The sequence below is a fragment of the Poromitra crassiceps genome, assembly GCF_964638095.1.
Source record: "Poromitra crassiceps genome assembly, chromosome: 1".
In the NCBI taxonomy this organism is placed as follows: Eukaryota; Metazoa; Chordata; class Actinopteri; order Beryciformes; family Melamphaidae; genus Poromitra; species Poromitra crassiceps.
This window is the reverse complement of record NC_139623.1, coordinates 39,461,660-39,487,601: the sequence shown is the minus strand read 5'-3', so window position 1 is coordinate 39,487,601 and position 25,942 is coordinate 39,461,660. Positions and strand designations below refer to the sequence as shown.

The 25,942-nt window shown below is 43.5% G+C and overlaps 1 protein-coding gene across 1 annotated transcript in view; it reads left to right on the top strand.

The window, feature by feature from the left end:
* The window catches only part of fstl4 (follistatin-like 4), a gene marked incomplete at both ends in the record, with an annotated part of 526,243 nt that overhangs the window by 447,086 nt on the left and 53,215 nt on the right, over positions 1-25,942 (top strand). Inside the window, 1 exon segment of the mRNA XM_083649857.1 lies at positions 10,170-10,336. Coding sequence (XP_083505983.1) covers positions 10,170-10,336 — 167 coding nt within the window.

The following is a 25,942-nucleotide window of genomic DNA, read 5'->3' as shown; positions in this document are numbered from 1 at the left end:
GTTAAGGATCAAACTGATAAAACACGAAAGTGTTGTCCACATGCAGCATGGTAACAAGGCTTTCAATATTCATCTGATCGACTTTATGGATCACAGATGCACCATCATGTAGCCTATTAGGTACAAGGCTAATTCTTATCTTTTGGTTCCATTTTTTTGGTAAACAAATTATTCCTATGAAGTAGCCTAATTAGTGTCCGTTCTGAAAGACGACGCCCGCATATCAAACAGCTGCAGTCTGCATAACGTTCGTCGGGGAATAGTATAGGCTATAATGCACATGACTACTATAACGTTAGTAGTTTTTGTAAGGGAATGCACAACAGGCTAGCTAGACAGATTGCAGTTCTGGAGCTGGTTTCCAGAGGGAATATCCTCAGACCAACTCGCCACAGACAGCTATAGTCCTCTGAAGCTTATTATTATATCCGTTAATTTTACCTACTACTGTAATGTCAACATCGTTTGAGCATAAAGCCTAACCTACTTACTAGGCATGGAGCATTCCTCCTGGCCGCCTTTTTTTACTTTCAATTATGCCTTGCTGCATAAGGTGATTTCCCCTGTATTTTTTTTATGAATGAGCTGACCATTCGCACCGTTCCGGCTTGCCGCTCCTACGCTTTCGGGTGGAGGCGGGTTGCAGGGTAACCCGGCGCTGTGACTAGGTCCACTGGCGGAACGAAAGGCATACAACAATTACCCACCAACCCGCCTTCACAACTTTCACATCGGAGGCGCGGATCTCATTTTCCGTGTATTTTACGGCTTTCAAGGCCGGTGTGAAAGCGGCTTCTGTCTCTCTGTCTCTTCTTTGTCTCAGAGCAGTGATCTGAGTGGGCTGGGTTTGGATGTCAACATGGTGTCAGGATTTATTTAACAACAGACAAATCAGATGAGCCTGCAAAGCGGCTCCAAGTTGACAAAGTATCTGCCAACGTGAGGGCTGATACATCAGCAGTTTGAAATGAAAGTTTAGACTGACCTCTCTGTCATATGAAGGGCTTGGCAGAAAATATCTAAGCATAATTGTCCATTTTATATTGATGCCGCTTTTCTTATTTGATTTGGTGTGAAGACAATAATGTTACCGCCCTGCATTCAGGCAGTGAGCTGAGGGTTTTATTCTCGCTGCTGTCACTGCTGGTTTACTATACTGAAAATGAGATGTTCACTCCAAAACCACATCGAATTTGTGCTATCTCAAATGCCCTAGTCAATATAAAAAAAAGTGCTGAGGAAAGTCAGTGGAAATATTACTATTTTGTACACAACAGTCTCAAGATAACCGATAACAGTATATGCTTTAGTTTCATGGTGGCCGTCGACTGTCAGTAAGGTTCTGTTTATAGTACATCGATTTATGATGGTCACCGACTATCATCGATGTCCATTGGGCCAATGGACTGCCCTTAAGAGACTTAATTATTTTAATATATATATATATCTCACCTTGGAATGAGGTAATTAAATATAATTATATAAAATAAAATTAGGTAACTCAAGCCTGTAATTGCAAGCCGAAACAGCAAGAAAAAAGCATATGGTGCAATGTACAGTACTTGCTTATTTGTATCTCGATACTTAGTGTCCTTCACAGTAAAGGCAGTCTTTTGTCTGCTACAGTATAGTCTGTTAGTTCACATTTATATAGACAGTGTTTCAAACCACATGACATGGAAGGCAAAGAATATGCAGGTTCAATGCCATTGTCATTGTCATTTACATAGCAATGAAATTGAAGTGCATCCTCTACATTGTAAAAGGTTAAAAAAAGAGAGCTATAAAGACAGTCAATAAACTAAAAACAGACATCAGATAAAATATAAATAAAGGTTTTCTCTGGTTGAAGGTTTTTAATCAGTAATCAAATGTGATCCATCAATGGATTGCTCAAAGAAGCATCTCCGGCCGACACCACAGCCAGATCCTCGGCACCACTCTTGGCACTGAGTAAGGACATGTCAAACAGTCTCGTTGCCATGTATTCTATGGAGTGTGAGACATGTCAAACACAGTCATGCTGCCATGTATTCTATAATAATAATATTAATAATAATAATACTTAATTTATTTTAGATAGTGCTTTTCAATGACCCAAAGACGCTTGACAGTATGAGTACAACAGAAAACAAGATAACAACGGGCAACAGATATAAATAACAATTAACAAGATAACAACAAGGTAACAATTAATACATGGACCAGTTTTTTACTCTCAAGAGTTCCAGGAAGTAAGGTCCTGGATTAAGCAGCACTGTCGAGTTGCAGCAAAATAGACAGTTTGTGTTGTACTCTGAAAGGGGTTTTTCCCCCTTGAATCAAATTGTACATTATCAGCTTTATTTTAGCATGCAAAAGTAGCGCGAGACCCATTCCTGGCTGTACATTGGCTAATGAGTCTCGCATTTTGGTCCTCCGCTGACGCCACTCTCTCTCTAGAGGACACTAGGGGAGACATATCAAACACAGTCTTGCTGCCATGAGTTCTATGGAGTGTGAGACATGTCAAACACAGTCTTGCTGCCATGTGTCCTATGGAGTGTGAGACATGTCAAACACAGTCTTGCTGTCATGTGTTCTGTGGAGTGTGAGTGGCGTTAACATGTGTCATCTGTCCAGGCTGCACTCACAGCCCGTTCTGTCCAGGCTGTACTCACAGCCCGTTCTGTCCAGGCTGCACTCACAGCCCGTTCATCTGTCCAGGCTGTACTCACAGCCCGTTCATCTGTCCAGGCTGTACTCACAGCCCGTTCTGTCCAGGCTGCACTCACAGCCCGTTCATCTGTCCAGGCTGTACTCACAGCCCGTTCATCTGTCCAGGCTGTACTCACAGCCCGTTCATCTGTCCAGGCTGTACTCACAGCCCGTTCATCTGTCCAGGCTGCACTCACAGCCCGTTCTGTCCAGGCTGCACTCACAGCCGTTCCGTCACCCAAATTACTGCTCTGCAGAAAAAGCCACGGTATCAAAACCACTAAGTTTTGCCGTCATACCTTCCCCACGGTATCAGCTGTTTCCCTGAGAGAAAGTTCCCAGGTCCCTTGCAGAGACAGAGTGCAGTTACGCAGCCCCTCCCCCCTGCTGCATGTGTAGTCTAGAGCAGGGGTTCCCAACCTTTTTTGTGCGAAGGACACTGAGCGAAACTGCAGGGGGATTAGTGAAACAGCAGGGGGGATTAGTGAAACAGCAGGGGGGATTAGTGAAACAGCAGAGGGGATTAGTGAAACTCCAGGTCTCTCTTGTAAAAGAGATCTTTGATCTCAATGGGACAAACCTGGTTAAATAAAGGCTAAATAAAAAAATAAAATAAAAAACTGCAGGGGGGATTAGTGAAACAGCAGGGGGATTAGTGAAACAGCAGAGGGGATTAGTGAAACAGCAGGGGGGATTAGTGAAACAGCAGAGGGGATTAGTGAAACAGCAGGGGGGATTAGTGAAACAGCAGGGGGATTAGTGAAACAGCAGAGGGGATTAATGAAACAGCAGGGGGGATTAGTGAAACAGCAGAGGGGATTAGTGAAACAGCAGGGGGGATTAGTGAAACAGCAGAGGGGATTAGTGAAACAGCAGAGGGGATTAGTGAAACAGCAGGGGGGATTAGTGAAACAGCAGAGGGGATTAGTGAAACAGCAAGGGGGATTAGTGAAACAGCAGGGGGGATTAGTGAAACAGCAGAGGGGATTAGTGAAACAGCAGGGGGGATTAGTGAAACAGCAGGGGGGATTAGTGAAACAGCAGGGGGGATTAGTGAAACAGCAGGGGGGATTAGTGAAACAGCAGGGAGGATTAGTGAAACAGCAGAGGGGATTAGTGAAACAGCAGGGGGGATTAGTGAAACAGCAGATGGGATTAGTGAAACTGCAGGGGGGTTAGTGAAACAGCAGGGGGGATTAGTGAAACAGCAGAGGGGATTAGTGAAACTGCAGGGGGGGTTAGTGAAACAGCAGAGGGGATTAGTGAAACAGCAGGGGGGATTAGTGAAACTGCAGGGGGGATTAGTGAAACTGCAGGGGGGATTAGTGAAACAGCAGGGGGGATTAGTGAAACTGCAGGGGGGATTAGTGAAACAGCAGAGGGGATTAGTGAAACTGCAGGGGGGATTAGTGAAACTGCAGGGGGGGTTAGTGAAACAGCAGGGGGGATTAGTGAAACTGCAGGGGGGGTTAGTGAAACAGCAGGGGGGATTAGTGAAACAGCAGGGGGGATTAGTGAAACAGCAGAGGGGATTAGTGAAACAGCAGGGGGGATTAGTGAAACAGCAGAGGGGATTAGTGAAACTGCAAGGGGGATTAGTGAAACAGCAGGGGGGATTAGTGAAACAGCAGGGGGGATTAGTGAAACAGCAGAGGGGATTAGTGAAACTGCAAGGGGGATTAGTGAAACAGCAGAGGGGATTAGTGAAACAGTTTCATCTCAAAGATGCTATTTTCACTTAAAACAAATAAAACAGATTAAATGACTTGCTAAGAGCAGCATTTCTGGCAGCGTTGCATACATTATACCTAAAAGTATTAAAAGAGAGAAAAAAACCACATGTACTTGCTATTACAGACATATTTTATGTAACTGCTTTATGTGGATATTGGATAAGGTCATTGTCAGCTTCTGAATGTGCTCTACTGCACGCTGAGCATCTCTTCCTTGATTCAGAAGCGATAGTATCAGGTTTCTCAGATTGTTGCTAGGCTACCGGGAAAAAAACCCCCATCTCAAGTGCTTTGACATTTCAAAATGCGGGGTTTGAATTTTGAAACCTGTTGCACCGACTGGCATTGCCTCCTGCGTGTTTATTCATCCTGTATGGCCGTCACTCATCCGGGGTCTCATTTAAAGACTGACTGGGCTGATTAATGAGTTTAGCACATGCTTTATGTAAGCTACACAGAATGGTATTCTTCTATTGATCCATTATAGCGTTTGGCTGGCATGAGGCATTCTCATCATATTAAAGGTATTAAGATCTATCCTGTGAATAGCACTGCAGGTAACCAGCTGGATGCATAATGCAGGGATTATGTACTGTGTTAAATGGGTTATGTTATAATGAGCAGGGATTAAATGCTATTACAATTCCCAATCATAATGAGAGACTGCAGTTTTCCTGTTTTCTCCCCTCGTGATTAGCTGCTTGAATGGTGTCTCCTCTAAATATTTCAATGCTAAAAGTAGGGACAGTTAATGGTATTCATCCAGCAAATGCCCTATGTCTGCGTGCATGCGTGTGCACGTGCGTATGTGTGCACGTCTGCGTGTGTGAGTGTGCATTTACTGTATGTACGTGCCTGGAAGAAGTAGGGATTTGTTCAGTGTTACCATGCTGGGTTGACTCCATTTAGTTTTCTATCAGGTGCCCGCCTTCTCTTTCTTTACTGAACCGTGTCTATCCATCTACGTAGCCCAGCCAATATTGACCCAGGGTCACACACTGACATACTGTATATCTGACCCAGGGTCACACGCTGACATATATCTTACCCAGGGTCACACGCTGAAATATATCTGACCCAAGGTCACACGCTGACATATATCTGACCCAGGGTCACACGCTGACATATATCTGACCCAGGGTCACACGCTGACATATATCTGACCCAGGGTCACACGCTGACATATATCTGACCCAGGGTCACACGCTGACATAATGGTAAAAAATGGTAAATGGACTGCATTTATATAGCGCTTTAATCCAAAGTGCTTTACAATGTGCCTACATTCACCCATTCACACACCGAAGGCGGCAAGCTGCCACGCAGGGTGCTGGCACAGCCATCAGGAGCAATTTGGGGTTCAGTGTCTTGCCCAAGGACACTTCGACATGCGGACTGGAGGAGCCAGGGATCGAACCACCGACCTTCTGGTTAGTGGACGACGCGCTCTACCTCCTGAGCCACAGCCGCCCACATATATCTGACCCAGTGTCACGTGCTGACATATATCTGACCCAGGGTCACACGCTGACATATTTCTGACCCAGGGTCAAAATATCTAGTCACTCCATACCTGCGTAAACCCCACATCCACACAATCCCTTTCTGTTCTTGTGGACTTATGGTTCTCTCTGAATTGGATGTTTTCTTATTTAGTATGTTCATCATCCAACAAGATTTGAACATTCCTGACATAGATGGATATCTACATCTGGTGCACACCTCTTGAGAAGTGATTAAGGACCACCCTCTAAGACCAAAACAAATGCATGACAGACAATGTCAATGCTGACTTGTGATTCAGACCCTCCGTCGCTGGAAGCGTGCTGAGGTAAGACGTTGGGTCTGACCATGTGAGACTGGGATAGGAAGGTCGTAGAGACTCGGGATTTGAGGGGGGGGGTGGCTAGGGGGATGTGCGCCGGTCAGGCTTAGGGTTCCGATCTGAAATTTGCATATCATAGCAGACTGGAGCCTTGGGGGAGGTCTGCGCTCTCCAAGTGCTCTTCTAGTTTTCTAAAGTGATTCAATTTAAGAGAGCTGTTGGGTTGTTCCCTCTGTCCTCTGGTCGAGTGTGCTTCACTCAACACTGGGGAGAGAGAGCAGAGAGCCACTTGGCATTGGCCAAATGTGATGAACTCCAAACCTTTTACTCAAAACACACCTCTCCAACCCTAGAGGCTTGGGTCCCCTTGTGTGGGACCCCAGGCACAATATCTCTCACAAGCACATAAGCACCTTGCGGCTGGTAATCATGTTGTAATATTGAATGTTGATCATATATGTATGTTTTTGTTTTTTGTTTTTGTTTTCCTGTGTCTGAGCGTGTTCGTTTGTCTTGTCTGTACATTGTTCTGAAAAATTGAAAATAAAATATTGGAGAAAAAATCTCAGCAGAGATAAGCCATTTCAGCTAAAAACACGCATTGCTAAGAATTAGGTGGAGCGAGCTTCACTCTCGACTGGAGAGAGAGGGGCACGTTGAGGTCGTGTTCTGATTGGACTTCCCACTCTGACGTGTGAAAGTAGGGAGTCTTCAATCTGCAGCGTTAACGGCTCATTTTGCTGCTCCGGAAATCAACTGCTTTCCTGAGCATATAAAGGATGAGAGAATTCTCTGAGAAATGGCATTTTAGCTGGCTGTCCCTTTAAACTCTCTCTTTATTATAGATAGCAGAAAGGAAGGACAAGAAAAATGGAGGAGAGAGAGGGTAGATGGGTTGGTGGGGACATGCGATAAAGGTCATGAGTCCGATTCAAACCCATAAGGGTGAGATTACATGGCATATACATATTACATAGCCCACTGAGCTGCAAAGACACCACTATTATGCCTAGTTTAAACTGTATAAAGAGGAACTGAAAATAAAGATTCAGGGTTGAGTTTGTATTCAGTTTTCCAGGCAGTAGCTCTCTGTACATTTGAAGCCAGCCCACACAGCCTGGCCACAGATACTATTTATGGGATTAAGGGGAACCAGGGAAGAATAATTCTTAATTTGCCGTAAAGGTGAATTGAATTGGATGGCCATTTCAATTAACATAAATTTCCCTGAATGAGAAGAATGATATTTGACGAGCTGTGTGTCCTCTGACACTTGGTCTTTTTTCATCGTGAATATCCTTCACTCCTGGACAGCTGTTTATGCTCTGCGGCCCACTAGTAATGAGATGAATCCATTGTATTAATCTTGGCTGGAGTTCCACTACACCAGCCCCTATTCATTTTGATTCGTGATTTCCTCTCATACTCCTTCTTCCTAGTCAGTTTGTAGTCAGACCTATCTCCATACTTCATTCTAGCGCTGGAGAAAACTCTGACTGAACCCATTATTCTGGTTTGGGGGTCTCTGTCTTGTTTGTATTTCTTTAAACCAATCACAGTCACCCTGGATGTGCATGTAGCTCAACCACCGCCAAGCACGCAACAGCGAGGTAAAACATTTCCGGTGAGAATCTTCAAAATAAAATCTGCAACACTAGGAGCTACTGTATATTCTGTACCCTGGAAAAAAATTATTTATTATTTAGTTATTTTGTATAGCCCCTTATCACACAAGCATGTCTCAAAGGGCTTACAGTTCATAGCATCATCACAGTCATATACTACATCATCACAGTCATATACTACATCACAGTATACTACATCGTCACAGCATACTACATCATCACAGTCATATACTACATCATCATAGTATACTACATCATCACAGTATACTACATAATCACAGTCATATACTACATCATCACAGTCATATACTACATCATCACAATCATATACTACATCATCACAGTCATATACTACATCATCACAGTCATATACTACATCATCACAGTCATATACTACATCATCACAATCATATACTACATCATCACAGTCATATACTACATCATCACAGTCATATACTATTACTACATCACCACAGTCATATACTACATCAGCACAGTCATACTACATCAGCACAGTCATATACTACATCATCACAGTATACTACATAATCACAGTCATATACTACATCATCACAATATACTACATCACCACAGTCATATACTACATAATCACAGTATACTACATCATCACAGTCATATACGGCATCATCACAGTATACTACATCATCACAGTACTACATCATCACAGTCATATACTACATCATCACAGTCATATACTACATCATCACAGTCATATACTACATCATCACAGTATACATCAGCACAGCCATATACTACATCATCACAGTATACATCAGCACAGCCATATACTACATCATCACAGTATACATCAGCACAGCCATATACTACATCATCACAGTATACTACATCATCACAGTCATATACTACATCATCACAGTCATATACTACATCATCACAGTATACTACATCATCACAGTATACTACATCATCACAGTCATATACTACATCATCACAGTATACTACATCATCACAGTCATATACTACATCATCACAGTCATATACTACATCATCACAGTATACATCAGCACAGCCATATACTACATCATCACAGTATACTACATCATCACAGTCATATACTACATCATCACAGTCATATACTACATCACAGTATACTACATCGTCACAGCATACTACATCATCACAGTCATATACTACAGTACATCAAGATTCAAGATTCAAGATGTTTATTGTCACTCCAGTTGCACAAATACACTTGTGTCAAATTCTTAGTCCAGGAGGCTCCACACGACATAAATATAAGCAAAAGCAACACAGGATAAACATGAAACATAGCATAAGAGAGCAGAACCACACAAGAGCAATAATAATATAAATTTGAAGAGAGAAAAACAACAGTGAGAACACTAGCAATGGCAGTGCAAGGTGCGATGAAGTGAAAGATGTGAGATGTCATATTTTTATGCATCAGGTATTGCACTTTGTCAATATTACAAGCAGTCAGTCATATTGCTCTCCAAACTTGTACGAGGTAATGTGTGTGTGCGTGCATGTGTGAGTTTTTTGTTGTGTTGTTGTCTTATGGCCTGCAAGAAGGTATTCCTCAGTGGGCTGGTGTGTGTTTTGTGTTTTGTTCCTGTATTTCCTCCCTGAGGGTAGAAGGGAGAACAGGCTGTTGTGCGGGTGAGTTGGGTCCTTGATGATCCTCAGGGACCTCCTGAGGCACCACTGACTGGGTATATAGTCCTTGCAGACTGGGCAGCTCACATCGGGTGAGAAGCATATTATCTACATCTTCACATAGGTTACATAATATCATACTACGCATTTGACTAGATTATATACATTGTGATACAGGCAGGAGCAGTTGAGCAATTGTGCGCCGTGCCCGGGGCCATCCCAATTATAGTATGGTTATACTGTACTATGGGTAGGCTATACTATTATACCCACTGCACAGCCTACTTCAGACTAACTTCTAACCCAACCATTTTCTCCTCTCTCATGCCTTCTTTTCCTCTCCCTTCATCTGCTTCTCTGTCACCAAAATGTGCAGTTTACTGTGATGTGCTAAATTGATGTATTGTTTATGTCTTTTGTGTTTTTGTAATTTTTAAAGCAATTTCAACCTGCTAAAGGGACAACAGATGGAAATTAGCCTTTGGCTACAATCTGGCATGTTTACGTTCTCTCTGTTTAGAAACGCTCTTGACATGCACTGTCCCTCCCAAATAAACAAACAAACAAACAAACAAATAAATAAATAAATAAGACCTTTTCTCTCTTCCTCTGTCCCTCTCCTCCTGACAGAGGTGGTCCAGCTGAGCCTGCCGGAGGAGCAGCGGGTCAGCGTCTCCACGGTGACGGTGGGCCTCAGTGCCGTGCTGTCCTGTGGCATCCAGGGAACGCTGCGGCCGCCCGTCATCTGGAAGAGACACGGCATCATACTCAACTTCCTGGACCTGGAGGACATCAACGTGAGTCCATGTGGCTGTGCTTCTTGTCCTGCTGTTTGTGTTGTTGTTGTCTCTGTGGTGAATGTGGTGGTGGAGCTACTAGATGATGGACAGGAGTGTAGAGGAGGGTAATCCCGCCAAACTCATGTTACCAAGCTTTTTATCTGGAGAACAGAGTTTACACAACTTTTTAGGCTTAAGGCTTATGGCAGTTGCTTATGGCATAGGGGAGAGCGGGGTAAGATGAGTCAGTGGATAAGTTGAGCCACCCCCTGTATCATAAGTGTCATGTGCCCAGGCATTTAGGAATAAACCTCCATAACAACATGGCAGCGATGCAATCAGCCACATAGGACAAGTAATAAGTACATTTATGATTTATGCTCATATATACATTTTTATTATGTATTTATTTTGCAACAAAAAGTATTCTTTAAATTCGTTGTTTAATGGCTATACTAGAAATAGAGCGAGGGCTCCTTTCTAGCCTACCGTGCCTCGTCATCTTCCTCCTTCCCCTCCTCCTCATCGCTCATTTCTACCGTCCCTCATTATTCCACGGCAGCACATAGACAGCAGCGCTGTTCTCTGTGTGTCTGTTCCCTCTTTGTGGAACTTGTTTTCTGGTCCAGAGCGGAAGTAGCGGCAACATTCGCCACCATTACAGTTGCGGGCACTTTCGAGTCACAATATTGTCCCTCGTTGGTTTCCCCACGATCGCAGACGCAGCACACCTACGCCCGGCCTTGCCGCTGCCAGGCCAGTTGAGCGTACATCACCGCTATTCCCTCTCCAATTATAGGGCGGTAAGATTACCAAGGACTAAAACTATATGAATGAATTAGCAAAAGGTGAACTAGTGTATTGATGCCTTGCAGCTGATGTCACATGGGTTCCATTCACGGAATGTTGGCCATCTTGGATCCCGAATTCAAAACACAACTTTTAGTACCTGTTGAAGTCAGTGGCGGCTGGTGAGCTTGAAAGCAAGGGAGGAAACTCTCTTGTCTGGCGTTTTTTTTTCTCCCTTTTGCAGTTTGAAGACAAATTTAGAGGAATATCTCATTTTAATTTAGCAGGTAGGTAGGTAGGTAGGTAGATACTTTATTGATCCCGAAGGAAATTCATGTACCAGCAGCTCATAGCTCATAGCATTAGGATTAGACTCTTAGATTCAGTTTTAACCATCAATAATTGTTCCTTTTCTCATTATTTCATTTCTCAGAGTAAATACTGTATATTTATTTCGAGATTTTTGTCAATTATTTGTGCTGTTATGGTTATTATTAGTCTAGTTACCGTACTCACTTCTACACTAGCTTAGATTGTGTTACTTATGGATGGCATGGAATTATAGTGAAAATAGATTATCCCCCCTTTTTGCTGGGGACCCCACTTTGAAAACCACTGGCTTAGGCTACAACTGTTGCAAGAAGGTTTCAGGATTTATCTCTATGCATTAGGCTGTGATTACTATTTATATAAATCTATTTATTCACATAGATTCATGATATATTATGGTATACAGCCTACCTGTGACATCAATGTTTTGATTAATCTACTGTCTAAATGTAGCCTATTACTGCACGACTGATCCTGATGTCATTGTAATCACACTCAGGTGTGCTTTCACAGGACAGGTGTTGATCTGGAACCAGAGTGTGCCTTCCCCTGCACTATCGATATACTCGTTTAGTTACATTCCAGTTCATCAACTTTGGAGCGTTATTTACCCCCACTTCCCAACATGCTAGGTTGACATGCTTGGTCCCAATCGATTCCTTATTTCTTCTACTTTCATATGGTATAAAGATCACCACTCACGCTTTAAAAATGAGCTCCCTGTCAGCCATGGATTTATGGGCCAAGTTCAGTTAAAAAATGTGGGAGTTTAAGGTTGCGGTTTTTATTAGGAAGAATTGCAGCTATGCAGCATGAAACATATTAATACGAAAAAAATAGCGCTGCTTGGTGGGGTAACTGTCTGCCTTTCCGAAACCTTAACTTCCATTATTCGGACCGGCGGTCCTTCACATTTTTTTCATAGGTCCCGCCATTATGAAAATTCCTGCCTTCATTATTCTAAATGTCGGCCCTTCCTCTTTTTTCTAAAGGATCCGCCATTCCGAAGTTTGGATATTGTGGAATATGGCATAGCTGCAGACAGTGCTGCAGTGCAGACATTTCAGCACCGCAGCAGTATAGAACTGGGCTTTTACTGATGCACTTTCTGAAGGCTATTTACTTGATTAGACTTCTATTTTCATTAGGATATTATTTTTTTCGTTATTGTATAATTGTTTTCAGTTAATCAAGCAAGCTTATCCTATTGGAATTTATAATTATTTCGTATGACATTTTACACAGCTGCAGGGCGCAGCAAAGTAGAGGATTATAAAGGTGTAAATGTGGGAGACGTTTTATTAAGAGTGTTTTCCTTTCACCACTAAGTAAATAAATAAGTTATGTTTATCAGCAGCTTTCACAGACGCCAGTCACAAAGCGCTTCACAGTCATAAAATAACATAAAGATAAACAACTGCATTGTGTTAGGATGTAATCTATAAGCTAGTTGAAAAAAACCTTCACATGTGTGATGTGTGAGTGGTTCACAACCTTTTCAGACGAGCCTTCAGAATTCGTTTTATCCAGAGTAAATATGTTTGTCATTATTATGATCATTAAAATTATAAATATCTATATAGGCTATAAAAATACACAAGTAGGCTACATGATCTTTATGTAAAAAAAGATTATCATTCTATATTAGGGAGTAAGATTAACCTACTCAGGTGTGACCAGTTATTAAAATGTCAATATATAAAGTGTTGCACAACGGCTGTGCGCTTGTGCCAAATGGCACGCGCTCATCCAGCGGAGTGAGTGCCGGGTCTCCTCTCGAGTTCACAATCAGTGAAATTACGCTTTCTACACCTAAATATACACAGAGTTTTATACATCTGGCCGCAGGGCTCTACTCGAGAGTGTGTAGCACTGTCCTTGGCGCTGAACAGAAAATCAGCACACTGGAAATCAGTAGAAAACAGAATGGGCAGTTCCCCTTTATCTGACACCCGTCAGGCACCCTGGACAGCTGCCTGAACGTGAACTGGAAGTCAGAATTTGATGCAGGAAACGCGGAGAAATATGGACTTGAAAATAAAATTCACAAATGGGCCTATAGTTTGACAACCACCTGGATGCGGGTGTGCAGCACCTTGGTGGAGGAGCTGATAGCAGCAGGATGATCTCCTCCGCTCACACCTGCAGCTGCAGCCTGTGGGACACTTCCCTATTTCCAGCCAATATCTGATTTAGTTTAATCATTGTTTTCATCTCATTCTGATAAATATCACGGCTAACCATTATGACATGTATTATTTAAAATATGTTAATTGACACATTGTAATATATATATATTTTTAATTTGTAACCGTTTGCATGTGTGTGCACTGCTCTCTAAGCAGGGTGTGTGCGTTGTGCACCCGCCTATTGAGACACATATTACTATCTTGCACATTGTGGAGTTAGAGGGACCACCAACAACATCTGAGAGAGAGAGAGAGAGAGAGAGAGAGAGAGAGAGAGAGAGAGAATTGCACACAGCCTACAGAAGTTTAAAAGTCCAAACGAAAATATTTATTGACAAAAACGATTCTAATCAATTCCATAATTCAAAGTAGATTTTGGGAAAGATGTGGCTTTCACGGTTTGGTTAATATTTAGACACCAGATATACATTATTATATAGACACAAGAAATCACAGAGTGCAAGCTGCAGGCCGCGGCTCCGCCCAAGTACTTTATCTGACACCCGGTTCAGCACCCTGGACAGCTGCCTGAAAGTGAACTGGAAGTCAAATCAAGTTCGGAGTGGCGGACCTTATGAAAATCGGAGTGGCGAGATTTCTGAGTGGCAATATTTCTGAGTGGCGGAATGTCGGAGGGGCGGCATGTCGGAGTGGCGGCATGTAACCGCTTGGTGGACCATTTGCATGCCGAATTTACTAGAAGGCCCGGATAACTTGAAATTAATTGACTTACTTGCACATCCATGCCGTCTGTAGTTTAACCGCATGCAGCCGAGACGTTGCAAATATCCCAGTTTTCTCGGTCTCCACTCCACTCCGTACCGCGGCCCGCCCGCTCTAAACTGGCTTGTTGGCTCGTAATGCAATGCAACGACTGTCTGGCTTGTGAACTAACTTACTGCTTGATAAAAAGTAAATAAAAATAAGGGGGAAATATAATATGCTGCTATACTGTCGTCAGTGTCGTGTAAATCATTCCTGTCAGGTCATCACAGCAAAGTGGATTTCACTTCCTAGTAGTGAACTGGATTCAGCGTTGAGAGACTCATTCATCAGTGGACAATACAATGCCAATCTTACCGATCTATCCAATCAACAACCAATTAGGTTGAATAAATTAATTGTTTTGTATTAATTAGTGAGAGCGGTTTAGGCTTCAGCTAAGTATGATTGGTTGAAAAACACATCATTTCACTGTTCCCTGTGAAATGCATGTGTTTTTCAACCAATAATATTAACATGATATAAATTAGGATGGGAATCAAACGCCCTAGGGGAGAATGTTTTTCTCCTGTACCCCCGAGGGCATGACCAGGGCATGACCGACAGAGACTGGCACAGACTCTGTCTGCATGCCGCTCCATCAGTGCCCTACAGGTGTCACTGTCGAAGCATTTAAGAAAAAACACTTTTGATTGATATTTTATTTAAAAAATATATGATTTTGATTGATATTTTATAAAAAAAAATCTCTTCTAAAAAATAGAGGACCATCCTCCTCTCCCTCACTAGAAAAACCTCGGTAACACTTTATAATAACGTTCAGTCATAAGCCATTTATAAGCCTTTAGTTAATGATGAACTAACCATTTACAAAACATGAATATACATTTACAGATGATTAATAAATGTTATGTTATCATATCATCTATAAACCTTTAGTAAATTAAGTGTTCCTCACCTGTTGTAAATGATGTGTAAATAATTTACAATTCATTTACAAGGCTTTCTGCATCCCCTAATCTAAAGTGTAAACCATTCATGACACATAAATGTGTTACATACAAGGGGGTAGTTTGTCAAAATTGAAGCCAATGCAGAAGTGTCCTCTTTGCCTGCAGGGGGCGACCCATTGGTTTGTGGACTTCTGTTTTGAAGCCTCAAGTATGGCCTCAGTAAACACTTTCCTAATGTGTTTATGGTCTCAATCCCTATATTCAGACTATGTTTTGGGGCGTGATTGACAGGTGCAGGGATGTGCAGAGAACATTAGAGGGGCAGGGGCTCAAATTCATAAAAGGGCACTACAGCCGCCGTCCGGAGGGCGGTGGCGGAAATTTGAGGCAATTTGAAGGCCAATTTAGGGGTATAACTCATTTTAAATATTCCGATTTTAACCAGATTTAGAGGAATATCTCATTTTAGGATGAGACTTTGACAAACATACATACCTGATTCACGTTGACTGACTGATATATCTGTCAGACTGTGTGCGCCTGTACTGCTGCTGTCCGTCTGCATGGTTGCTCTGGCTGAGTGGAGTGCGCACTGCTGGAGTGGGTGGGGACGGGCCACGTGCTTTTTTGGGTTGGTGCCTTCAGGGGCAGTTTAGAAAAACACTGCTCCATGCAGAGGCCTATTACAAATGATGCATTCAAGGCCAAGAGAGCTCGGAAAAGGCATTTCTCTTTGAATGCTGCCTTCAGTGATGGCATGGAAAGGGCAATTTCCATACAAAGCATCATTAGAAATGCATTCATGGTCAGGAAAGGGCACTTTTTATTTTATTTTTTCATGTCTGAGCTGTTTGTTTTGTTCATGTGTTGTTGGAATGAAAATGAAATATGTATTATAATAAAAAATAAATAAAAAAAGGCACTTTTTACATACTGAAAAAAAGGCAGGGGCTCAAGCCCCCTTTCATGTCTATGTGTGCACGTGCCTGGACAGGTGACTTGTCCATTGATCACACAGCTCGCCGATCACGGACCAATAGCAGGCTGTGCTCTGTAGGAAACCCCTGGACTTGTGTCGAGATCCAAGATGGTAATGGCCAAAATGCCATACGTGAGGAGTCAAAAAACAGAAGTGCACAGACCAATTGGTCGCCCCCTGCAGGCCATTCGAAAGAATGCAGGTTTAAGTGCACTTCCGCATTGGCTTCAATTTTGACAGAGCTACCCCCTTGTATGTAACACATTTATGTGTGATGAATGGTTTACACTTTAGATTAGGGGATGCAGAAATCCTTGCAAATTAATTGTAAATGATTTACACATCATTTATAACAGATGATGCTGATGACACCCAACTTTTCCTTTCCTTCCCCCCCTCCGACACTCAAATCGAGGCTCGCATCTCTGCATGTCTCAAGGACATTGGCGACTGGATGTCTGCCCACCACCTCAAGCTCAACCTTGGTAAGACAGAGCTACTCTTCCTCCCAGGGAAAGACTGTCCTCTCACAGATCTCTCCATCTCCATCGAAAACACCACTGTACTGCCCTCCCAAACAGCTAAGAACCTTGGGGTGATCCTCGACAACCAGCTGTCTTGCTCTGCCAACATAGCTGCGACAGCACGCTCCTGTAGGTTCTCCCTCTACAACATCCGCAAAATCCGTCCCTTCCTCACAAGAGAAGCGACTCAACTCCTGGTCCAGTCACTTATCGTCCCTCGCCTGGACTACTGCAACGTGCTCCTGGCTGGCCTACCTGCCACCGACATCCGACCGCTTCAGCTCATTCAGAACGCTGCAGCCCGTCTGGTATTCAACCAACCCAAATTCTCTCATGTCACTCCCCTCTTCCGGGACCTCCACTGGCTTCCCATCTCAGCTCGCATCAAATTCAAGACACTGGTAATGGCCTACAGGGCAGTACACCAGTCAGCTCCCCTGTACCTGCAATCTATGGTCAGGTTCCAAACCTCTCACCGCTCCCTTCGCTCCTCTACCAGTGCAGGGCGCCTCGCTCCTCCTTCGCTACGGGCGCTCAAAAGTCGCTCATCCCGATCTCGACTCTTCTCCTCCCTGGCACCCCAATGGTGGAACGAGCTGCCACCTTCGGTCAGGACTGCTGAATCACTGCCGATCTTTCGGAAAAGACTAAAGACTCACCTTTTCAGGCTCCACCTGGGCCCTTCTTGATCTAACTTCTTTCTCTCTCTTCTTTCTCTCTCTTTATTTAATATAAAAAAAAAAAACCCTAAACTAAAACTCGTACCACTGTTCCTTCAGGATTTGTAGTTGTCATAGACTGTGCTCCATAGTTGATTGCTCTATTGCTGACAAAAAGTGTGTTACTGTAAGTCGCTTTGGATAAAAGCGTCTGCCAAATGACGTAATGTAAATGTAATGTAAAGATGAGGAACACTTAATTTACTAAAAGTTTATAGATGACTTGCAACGCATTCAGGGCTGGACTGGGACTAAAAAAGCTACCTGCCATGTGGCTCAGACAGGCCCACAATTTCGAATCGGCCCTATTTTTCGCGCTCGCTTCGCTCGCACGGGTTGGGGATTTACTTATAAAGCCACATGTTATGACCCGGTCTAGGGGTTTTAGGTAAGAACATGAACTAGACACAAACAACCATGAAAAAGTAAGTGTGTTTTTATTTATCACACACAAACACATTTGAAAGCGGTAGACAGCACTCACTCACTCAGGGCAAGGGGAGAGGAGGTCACGTACAGCAGACAACAGTGGAGATGATTTGAGGTGAGGGCCATTGAAGCACAGCAGACCAGATATCAGGGCCATTGAAGCACAGGAGACCAGAGATCAGGGCAGGCAGCACTGGAATACACACCGACACCTGAAAGGGTAGAGGGGGGTATGTAGGGAGAGCAGGGTGAACACTTACACCAACAACACATAGACAACTGGCCTCAACAACAATATCCTTAGAGACCACACAATCTGGGGAACATGATACATTATCCTGTGGCTGAATGTTGAGTCTTAGAGATGCTGTGTTCTCAACAAACATGAATTTGAAAGCACACTCACTCAGGACAAGTGGAGAGGAGTTCACTTACGGCAGAGAACAGTGAAGATCATTTGAGGTGAGGGCCATTGAAGCACAGGAGACCACAGATCAGGGCCATTGAAGCACAGGAGACCAGATATCAGGGCCATTGAAGCACAGGAGACCAGAGATCAGGGCAGGCAGCACTGGAATACACACTGACACCTGAAAGGGTAGAGGGGGGTATGTAGGGAGAGCAGGGTGAACACTTACACCACCACACATAGACAACTGGCCTCAACAACAATATCCTTAGACCACACAATCTGGGGAACATGATACATTATCCTGTGGCTGAATGTTGAGTCTTAGAGATGCTGTGTTCTCAACAAACACTCACACTCACTCAGGACAAGTGGAGAGGAGTTCACTTACAGCAGAGAACAGTGAAGATCATTTGAGGTGTGGCGAGATGCACAGACATTAACAGGTGTTATCAATCATCGATGAGCTTGGAGGGGGAGGCCAGGAAACGCAGAGATCAGGAGAGGCAGCGGGCAGGCATTACAGCATCAGTAGACTCTGAGTATTAGTAGTATTAGTAGTAGAGTAGAATCCGGTCAGAGAGCATAGTAGACTAGGGGCACTGTGGAGGCTACATCTCCTCCATCCCTATTGATTGTTGTCATGTTGGCGTCCCTACACTAGTACCACTCAGTATTGTTATAGGTGAAACTATAAAACTAAACTTAGCTAAAACTTAGATAATCAAACCCAAAAAATATAGAGTAGATTACTTTGGACATAATATAGCCACATAAACATTTCCCATATGTATGTGATGTATCTTTCCCCATCATCACTCACCTGTAGTTCTCCACCGCTCTCCTCATGGCTCTCCTCATCACTCTCCTGTTCTTCGCTGCTGCTCCGGCCATGGCTCTCTCTGCTCTGTCTTTCCCTGACACTTTGGTTTTCTGGGGCGGGCAGCTCAACCTGTCTCAACAACATGACATGGGCAGAAAAGCAAAGACACACTTATGTTGATATCATAGTACATTATAGTATATGATTAGTTCTGCATTAGTAGTTCCTACCCGGAGCCCTAGGAGGTTGCACGGCAGTCTGGCACGAGCATGTAATGATTTTGCAGCATTGAATAAACGTGCCCAGTGAGAACTCAACGTTTACTTATTAAATAGACATAAGTACAGTACTAAACATAACAACACTGATTTTTTTTTAAGGCAAATACAAGTGTATTGATTGTTGTTGTCATGTTGGCGTCCCTACACTAGTACCACTCAGTATTGTTATAGGTGAAACTATAAAACTAAACTTAGCTAAAACTTAGATAATCAAACCCAAAAAATATAGAGTAGATTACTTTGGACATAATATAGCCCCACACACATTTCCCATATGTCTGATCATGTCATTAATTCTATCATATGCCTGTGTTTGATGGAGGCATGGAGCAAGCAAGCCAGTCATTGGAAATGAAATATTGTTTATAAGTTACTCTAATAAGCACAGTTTAGATATGAATTTAAACGTTATAAAAACGTGAAAATCATAACGTCGTTGTTGCCGTTTAACCCACCTGGCTGGCTACCACCATGAATAACGTTAGCTAGCTAGCTCACTCAACCATTACCTAGCAGTGTGCACCAATCCTAAAAGTTGTCATTTTGTTGAAATTAAGTAGTGCTTGGTCGATCATATGTACGCCGAATTTACCAGCAGAGCAGGCTCTACCAATTTGTGAAGGCCTTTATGCAGTTTTCTACCAGGTAGGTGCGATTGCGATATCAAGGAAGGCAGTGTGTTAAATTGCCACATTTTCTAATAGAGTTTGGCGTGTAGCGCGGCGTGCGTCTACAAGCCAGAATCCTATCGCTTGGTCAAATTCAAATACACACTTACCTCAAACGAGTGAGACGACGACGTCGATGTGAAGTCAGTGATTTTAAAATATTTTGAAGCATCTGCTTTCAAGCATCTCTTCTTTTGTAAACAAATCTTTTCGGCCCCACCTGGCCGTTTCGGTGGACGTGGACGTGGAGCCATGATGCAGTCGCACCTCTTTTCAATCACTGTGATTGAAGTGACCGACAGCAATGGGCTGGGCCGGCCCAATTGTACGTGGACCAACGTTGATTGGTTAGAGGGCTGGTCTCACTCCAGAGATCAGACAGTCATTCATGATTGACGCTGAATGGGCCGCTGAGGCCCAATCAAATACATAATACATTATTTTCACCTAAACCTGACCGGCCCCAGACCTACGTGGACCAACGTTGATTGGTTAGAGGGCAGGTCTCACTCCAGAATAATTCATTATTGACGCCTGAATGGGCCGCTACCAGCCCAATCAAATACATAATACATACATTTTCACAACCTGACAGGCCCATTTCGCAACGGCCCGGCGGCCAGTGCACCGGTAAGAATACACTGCAGTCCAGCCGTGACCGCATTTGTGATATGTTAACATAGCATTTATTAATCATCTACAAATGTATATTCATGTTTTGTAAGTGATTAGTTCATCATTAACTAAAGGCTTATAAATGACTTACGACTGAACGTTATTATAAAGTGTTACCAAAACCTCCTCTGGTTGAAGTATATGGGAGGACTGTTCAAACCATGCCCCCTTGGAAGTCTAACTACTCTTTCATACTTTGTACTTTGTACGCCATTCAAACGTTTAATGGGTCACCACTTATAGTACTTTATCACGTTAATTTAGTTATTTGGGGGGGAGGGGGTCAACTTATATCAAAGCTTTCTGAAATCAGTGGTTTCCGGAAAAGAACGTGATTGTTTGCCCTATGATAATCACCATTTGATCATAGTCATAGTTTACCGCTATATCACTAGGTATGGATATACAGTCAAGTGGTGTTAGCAATTTTAAAAGCTATTGAGCCATGTGATAATCAGTAGCACAACCGTATTTTTCTCAAACTTCACATTTCTCAAGGTTGGACTCGCTTTGGTGTGTGTGTGTGTGTGTGTGTGTGTGTGTGTGTGTGTGTGTGTGTGTGTGTGTGTGTGTGTGTGTGTGTGTGCGTGCGTGCGTGCGTGCGTGTGCGCCTGCCTGCGTGCGTGCATGCGTGCATGCATTTTCAAAATGTTTCTCCATACAGATTTAATTGGGCCATCTGGTTAATATTTGATCAACTTCAGGAGCGTGAGACACAGTTGGAGGGCTGCTCTTCACACTGAGTTAAAACAGTCCATTAACACTTTTTAAAATGAGAAATGCATATATTTGTCAGGAGTTCTATACTTTAGTTTGTTTGTCAATTAATTTCTGATTACAAGCAGACCTTGTTTGTATTTTCTCATGTTTGTAATAGTTTGTGGGAATCTGACATCTCGGGAGGTGTGCCAAGAATCCAGCTGTTTTCAAGAGAGAAGAAAAATGACAGAAAATCTAATTTGATTTTCCAACCGAGCCCCCTCCCCCCTCCCCCTCCCCCTCCCCCACCCCCACCAGTGGCAGAATTAGCTGGGTCTGTGCTTAATGAAATGTGCTGCGATGCTCCTGTTAAGACAGATCTGCATAGCCGACAGCACAGCGCTGGCCTGGCTTTAGCCACCGGATCTTAATTCTCTAATTGCATGTTAACGAGTGGCCTTGTTGGTCTGCTGCGATGGTGCTGAGCCCATAGACAATGACAAGTGTGAAGATGGAGATAGGGGGAGATGTCACGATCAACCAGAAAACCCAGAACCAGACATGGACACAGGCGTAGATGCAAAACTGAGGTAGAATTGAATAAAGTTCTTAAACGTAAACAAGGCTAGTAGCCAAAACGTGAAAGTCAATGATCTTGACGAGGGTGCGTCTCCAGAGCGCACGGGGATGTCCAGAGCGCGTTGGCGGGGCGCACAGCTGGGTGTTCCATTGGGCAAGGGCGGCCAGGCAGGCAGAGAGAGGCAGGCAGAGAGAGAGGCAGGTCAGCAGGACTCAGGCAGACTGGCAAGGAGAGAGGAGAGCGAGACGTCAGGTTCCAAAAGTGATCACCAAACAAGTGGGGGGGAAAAGCAAAGTACCAACCAAAAGCTAGTGGCGTGAGGCAGGATTTCTAGACAATAACTGGACGCCACCTTGTAGAACAGGAGAGTATATATAGTCCACCTAATTGATGGGCGGACCTGCGTAGTAATGGACCACACCTGGGGGAACGCCGCCTCCACTCAGCCACCCAGCCTAAACACACACCCTCAGACAACAGGGAACAGAACAGGGTTAGTGAGAGGGAGAGGACTGGCCAGCAGCCATGACAGGGAGAGGTGTTAGAGTGGAGCTGGAGTGGAGGGATTTGAATAGTGGTGGTGGATATAGAAGAGGTCTGCTACCCGACCCAAACCCAACGGAACCGGGCCTGGTTTTTAAATAAACAATTAGCGGTTCGCTCGGGTAGGGCTTGTTATGCTCACTGACTGATTGATGTTTCTGAGGGGAAACTTTTCTATAAGGATAGATTTTTTTTTAATGAAATAGTTGCATAGTCTACCTTTAAAATAGTTCCAAAAATAAGCCTGTCTACATCAGCAGTCTACATAATATTCAATTGGCTGGCTGCCAGCCAAGATCCTTATGCAGATAAAAAGAAAGACAAAACATAATAAATAAACTTAAATTTAACTTAACATAACTTAAACCAATGCAACCTCTTAATAAGCAGTATGGATATAATTTCTCTAAAGCAATATCCCTTATGGTGTAACAAAGTTCAGTTATTTGGTATGGCAGCCGGCTGGGAGCTGAAAGGCTGAAACTGAAGATTGGTGCCACTGTATATTTTTTAAGATTTTTTTTAGATTACTAACAACTTTTTGTTACTAAAAACTAAAATGATAGTTTTCTTACTATTTAGAGCGACTGAGAGTGCAATGGTAAAATATTTGTAATTTCTTACTTGACACATGTATCGTGGGTGTCTGTGTTCTAATCTAATAGTAAGTTGGACCAACTGGCCAACCTTGTATATTCCTTCATGTGTTAAAATCAAAACATGTTGAAATGCTGAACCCATGAATCTCCATCCATAGTAGAACTGTTAAGAAAAAGGATGAACCACTACTGATATGTTTGTACTTAGAAAAGACAGAGAAACAGAGAGAGACACTAGAGTGTCTTTTGAGCTTTTTATGTTTATCTAGACCCTATTCGCGCAGGTCACAGAGGAGAACGAGTGAGAGGAGGGTTAAACTCCTCTCAACACATCATTTCATCTGCCGTTTCTGAACCATATAACTGAAGAATAGATTTCATTTACAGACAGGTTCAGTAGATCAGTGTTATGGAAACAGGCTTGTTTGAGAATCTCGAAAACAAATATTCCATTTAACTGTGATTGAAATCTCACTGCACATGCCACTTTGGCTTGAAAGCCCTAAAGCCAATGTGCCTTCATTAAAATCAGTCTCATTTGTCTAGTCACTGTGCTCTTTGCTCTCTCTTACTCTCTGCATGCTTTTCTTCTCTCCCTCTCTCTCGGTTTTTCACTCTGTCACTCGCGCATGAAAAGAGGGCATTGTACATATTGAGTAGGGGTGCGTTTGCACTGTGTGTTTTGGAGGGTTCAGACCTGCTCCCTCAGGTTTGATTGCATGAGAGCCCAAACGACACAGGCAGCATTACAAACAGAAGCAGACAAAACAGCAAAATAATCTGCCACAGCTCCTTGTAGCTTCGGCAGTCCAGTCTACCAATGATTGAAACAGCAGAACCCTCAGTTTCTAGATTATTAGAGGGAAGTGATTCATCCCACAACAAAATGAATAATGTTTATTTATTTTATTGAAAACAATTACGACACAGCTATACTTCAATTAAGGTCACAGAACATGTGATTCTGGCTCTTACACGCCAGCCGATGCTCATTTCATCAGTGCTGTTCTGGGCCTCGGGAGAAAGCACTGCCTGATCATGGAGGAATGTAAAAGAAAACATTTCAGGTAGTTTTGCAGTTCAAAAAACCAAATGAGTTACATTCGTATACAGTAAGTTAAAACTCTATAATGTTCATCTTGCGTAAAGAAATCTTGAATATTCTCGTCAAGGGAAGCCGGATTGAGGGTATTTGCCCTGGTCGCTGCGAGCGTGAACCTCCCACGTGCTACGTCTTACCTACGGCAACCATTTTAGGGCATCCTCCTCCCTCAGAGTATTGGTTATCATTCCTCAGTCTAAGCGTTGTCAGTTCTTGTGTCTCCTAGTAAACCGTATTGAGTGAGTCCTCAGTCATCAGTCCTCACTCGTCAGTCATCAGTCCTCAGTCATCAGTCCTCACTCGTCAGTCCTCAGTCCTCAGTCATCAGTCCTCGTTCCTCAGTTATCATAGCTCATCCCTCTCACAAAACGGCATCACTCCTCACGCCTCCTATCATCACGGAGTAATTTCTCCTCCCTCAGACAAACCTAAAAAAAATATCTCCTAACTCCTAAAACTTTGTTGCTCCTGTTTTGTTTTTGTTCTTCTGTGTTTGACGGGGCAACAACGCCAACTTAGTTTTGATCACAAGATAATCAACATTTAACTAAATGTATGATGGCTGGCTTTTGGCCATCAGGAGGAGAAAGCTTAACGACCTTCTCCTGGCTTCCATCAGGTCCAAGGGTCTTTTATACATCTCTTCAGAGTCCAAACTAACAGCATCTCCAGCAAAGGCCATGTTCCAGCACAGATGAAAATATTATGAACAATCACCATATATTTGTACATCTCTATTTAACTCAGTGTGTGGATACCAAAATGCATCTCAGGTCATGGGTGAACAAGTGGGTCAACATAGGTCAACTCTAGGATCTAAAGATACTCGAGAAACAGCTGCTGTGAGTCTGTATGTCTGAAACCTCTCTTGACTGAAAAGCTGTCAGCCGAGACCAAAGTGTGTAAACCATTTATTTGGATTTTATTGTTTAATTGATTATAACATAATGATTAATCACTTTAACCTGATCAATCCTCCTCAACCGTTTCACATTTTCCTGCCACGAAGCCAGGAAGAATCTTCCGAAAGACAGCGGCCTTTTGTGGTTTCTGTATCACAATAGAGCAGCATCCAGACATATGCTCTGCCAAACTATTTAATGCCTTAATCCGCCCTAAGCTGTGGCCGGAAACCCCTGGTGACTGCCCCCTCTGGTGACTGCCGCCTGCTGCTGCACCAACAACTACCAGCGCCATTCATCAACATAATGGGCTTTATATTTTTAACCCTTGCCATTTATCAGACTGAGGTAGCGTGATGAGGGGAGAGAGGAGGAGCAAATTCCCAAACGCCTGCTTCGGCTCAACAGGGAAACCCTTGATTCATGGGCTGGCTTCCTTCTCGCATCACTCACTTTTCCTCTCTCTGTCTTTTCCCATCACTCCCCGTTGTCGTACCCCCCCCCCCCCGCCGCCCTGCCCCCGCTCTGTCTAAACACACCCCTCGCACATTCTATCAAGCTCTTTCCCTCACCCCCTGTCCCACACACCCTGTCCCTCACCCCCTGTCCCACACACCCTGTCCCTCACCCCCTGTCCCACACACCCTGTCCCTCACCCCCTGTCCCACACACCCTGTCCCTCACCCCCTGTCCCACACACCCTGTCCC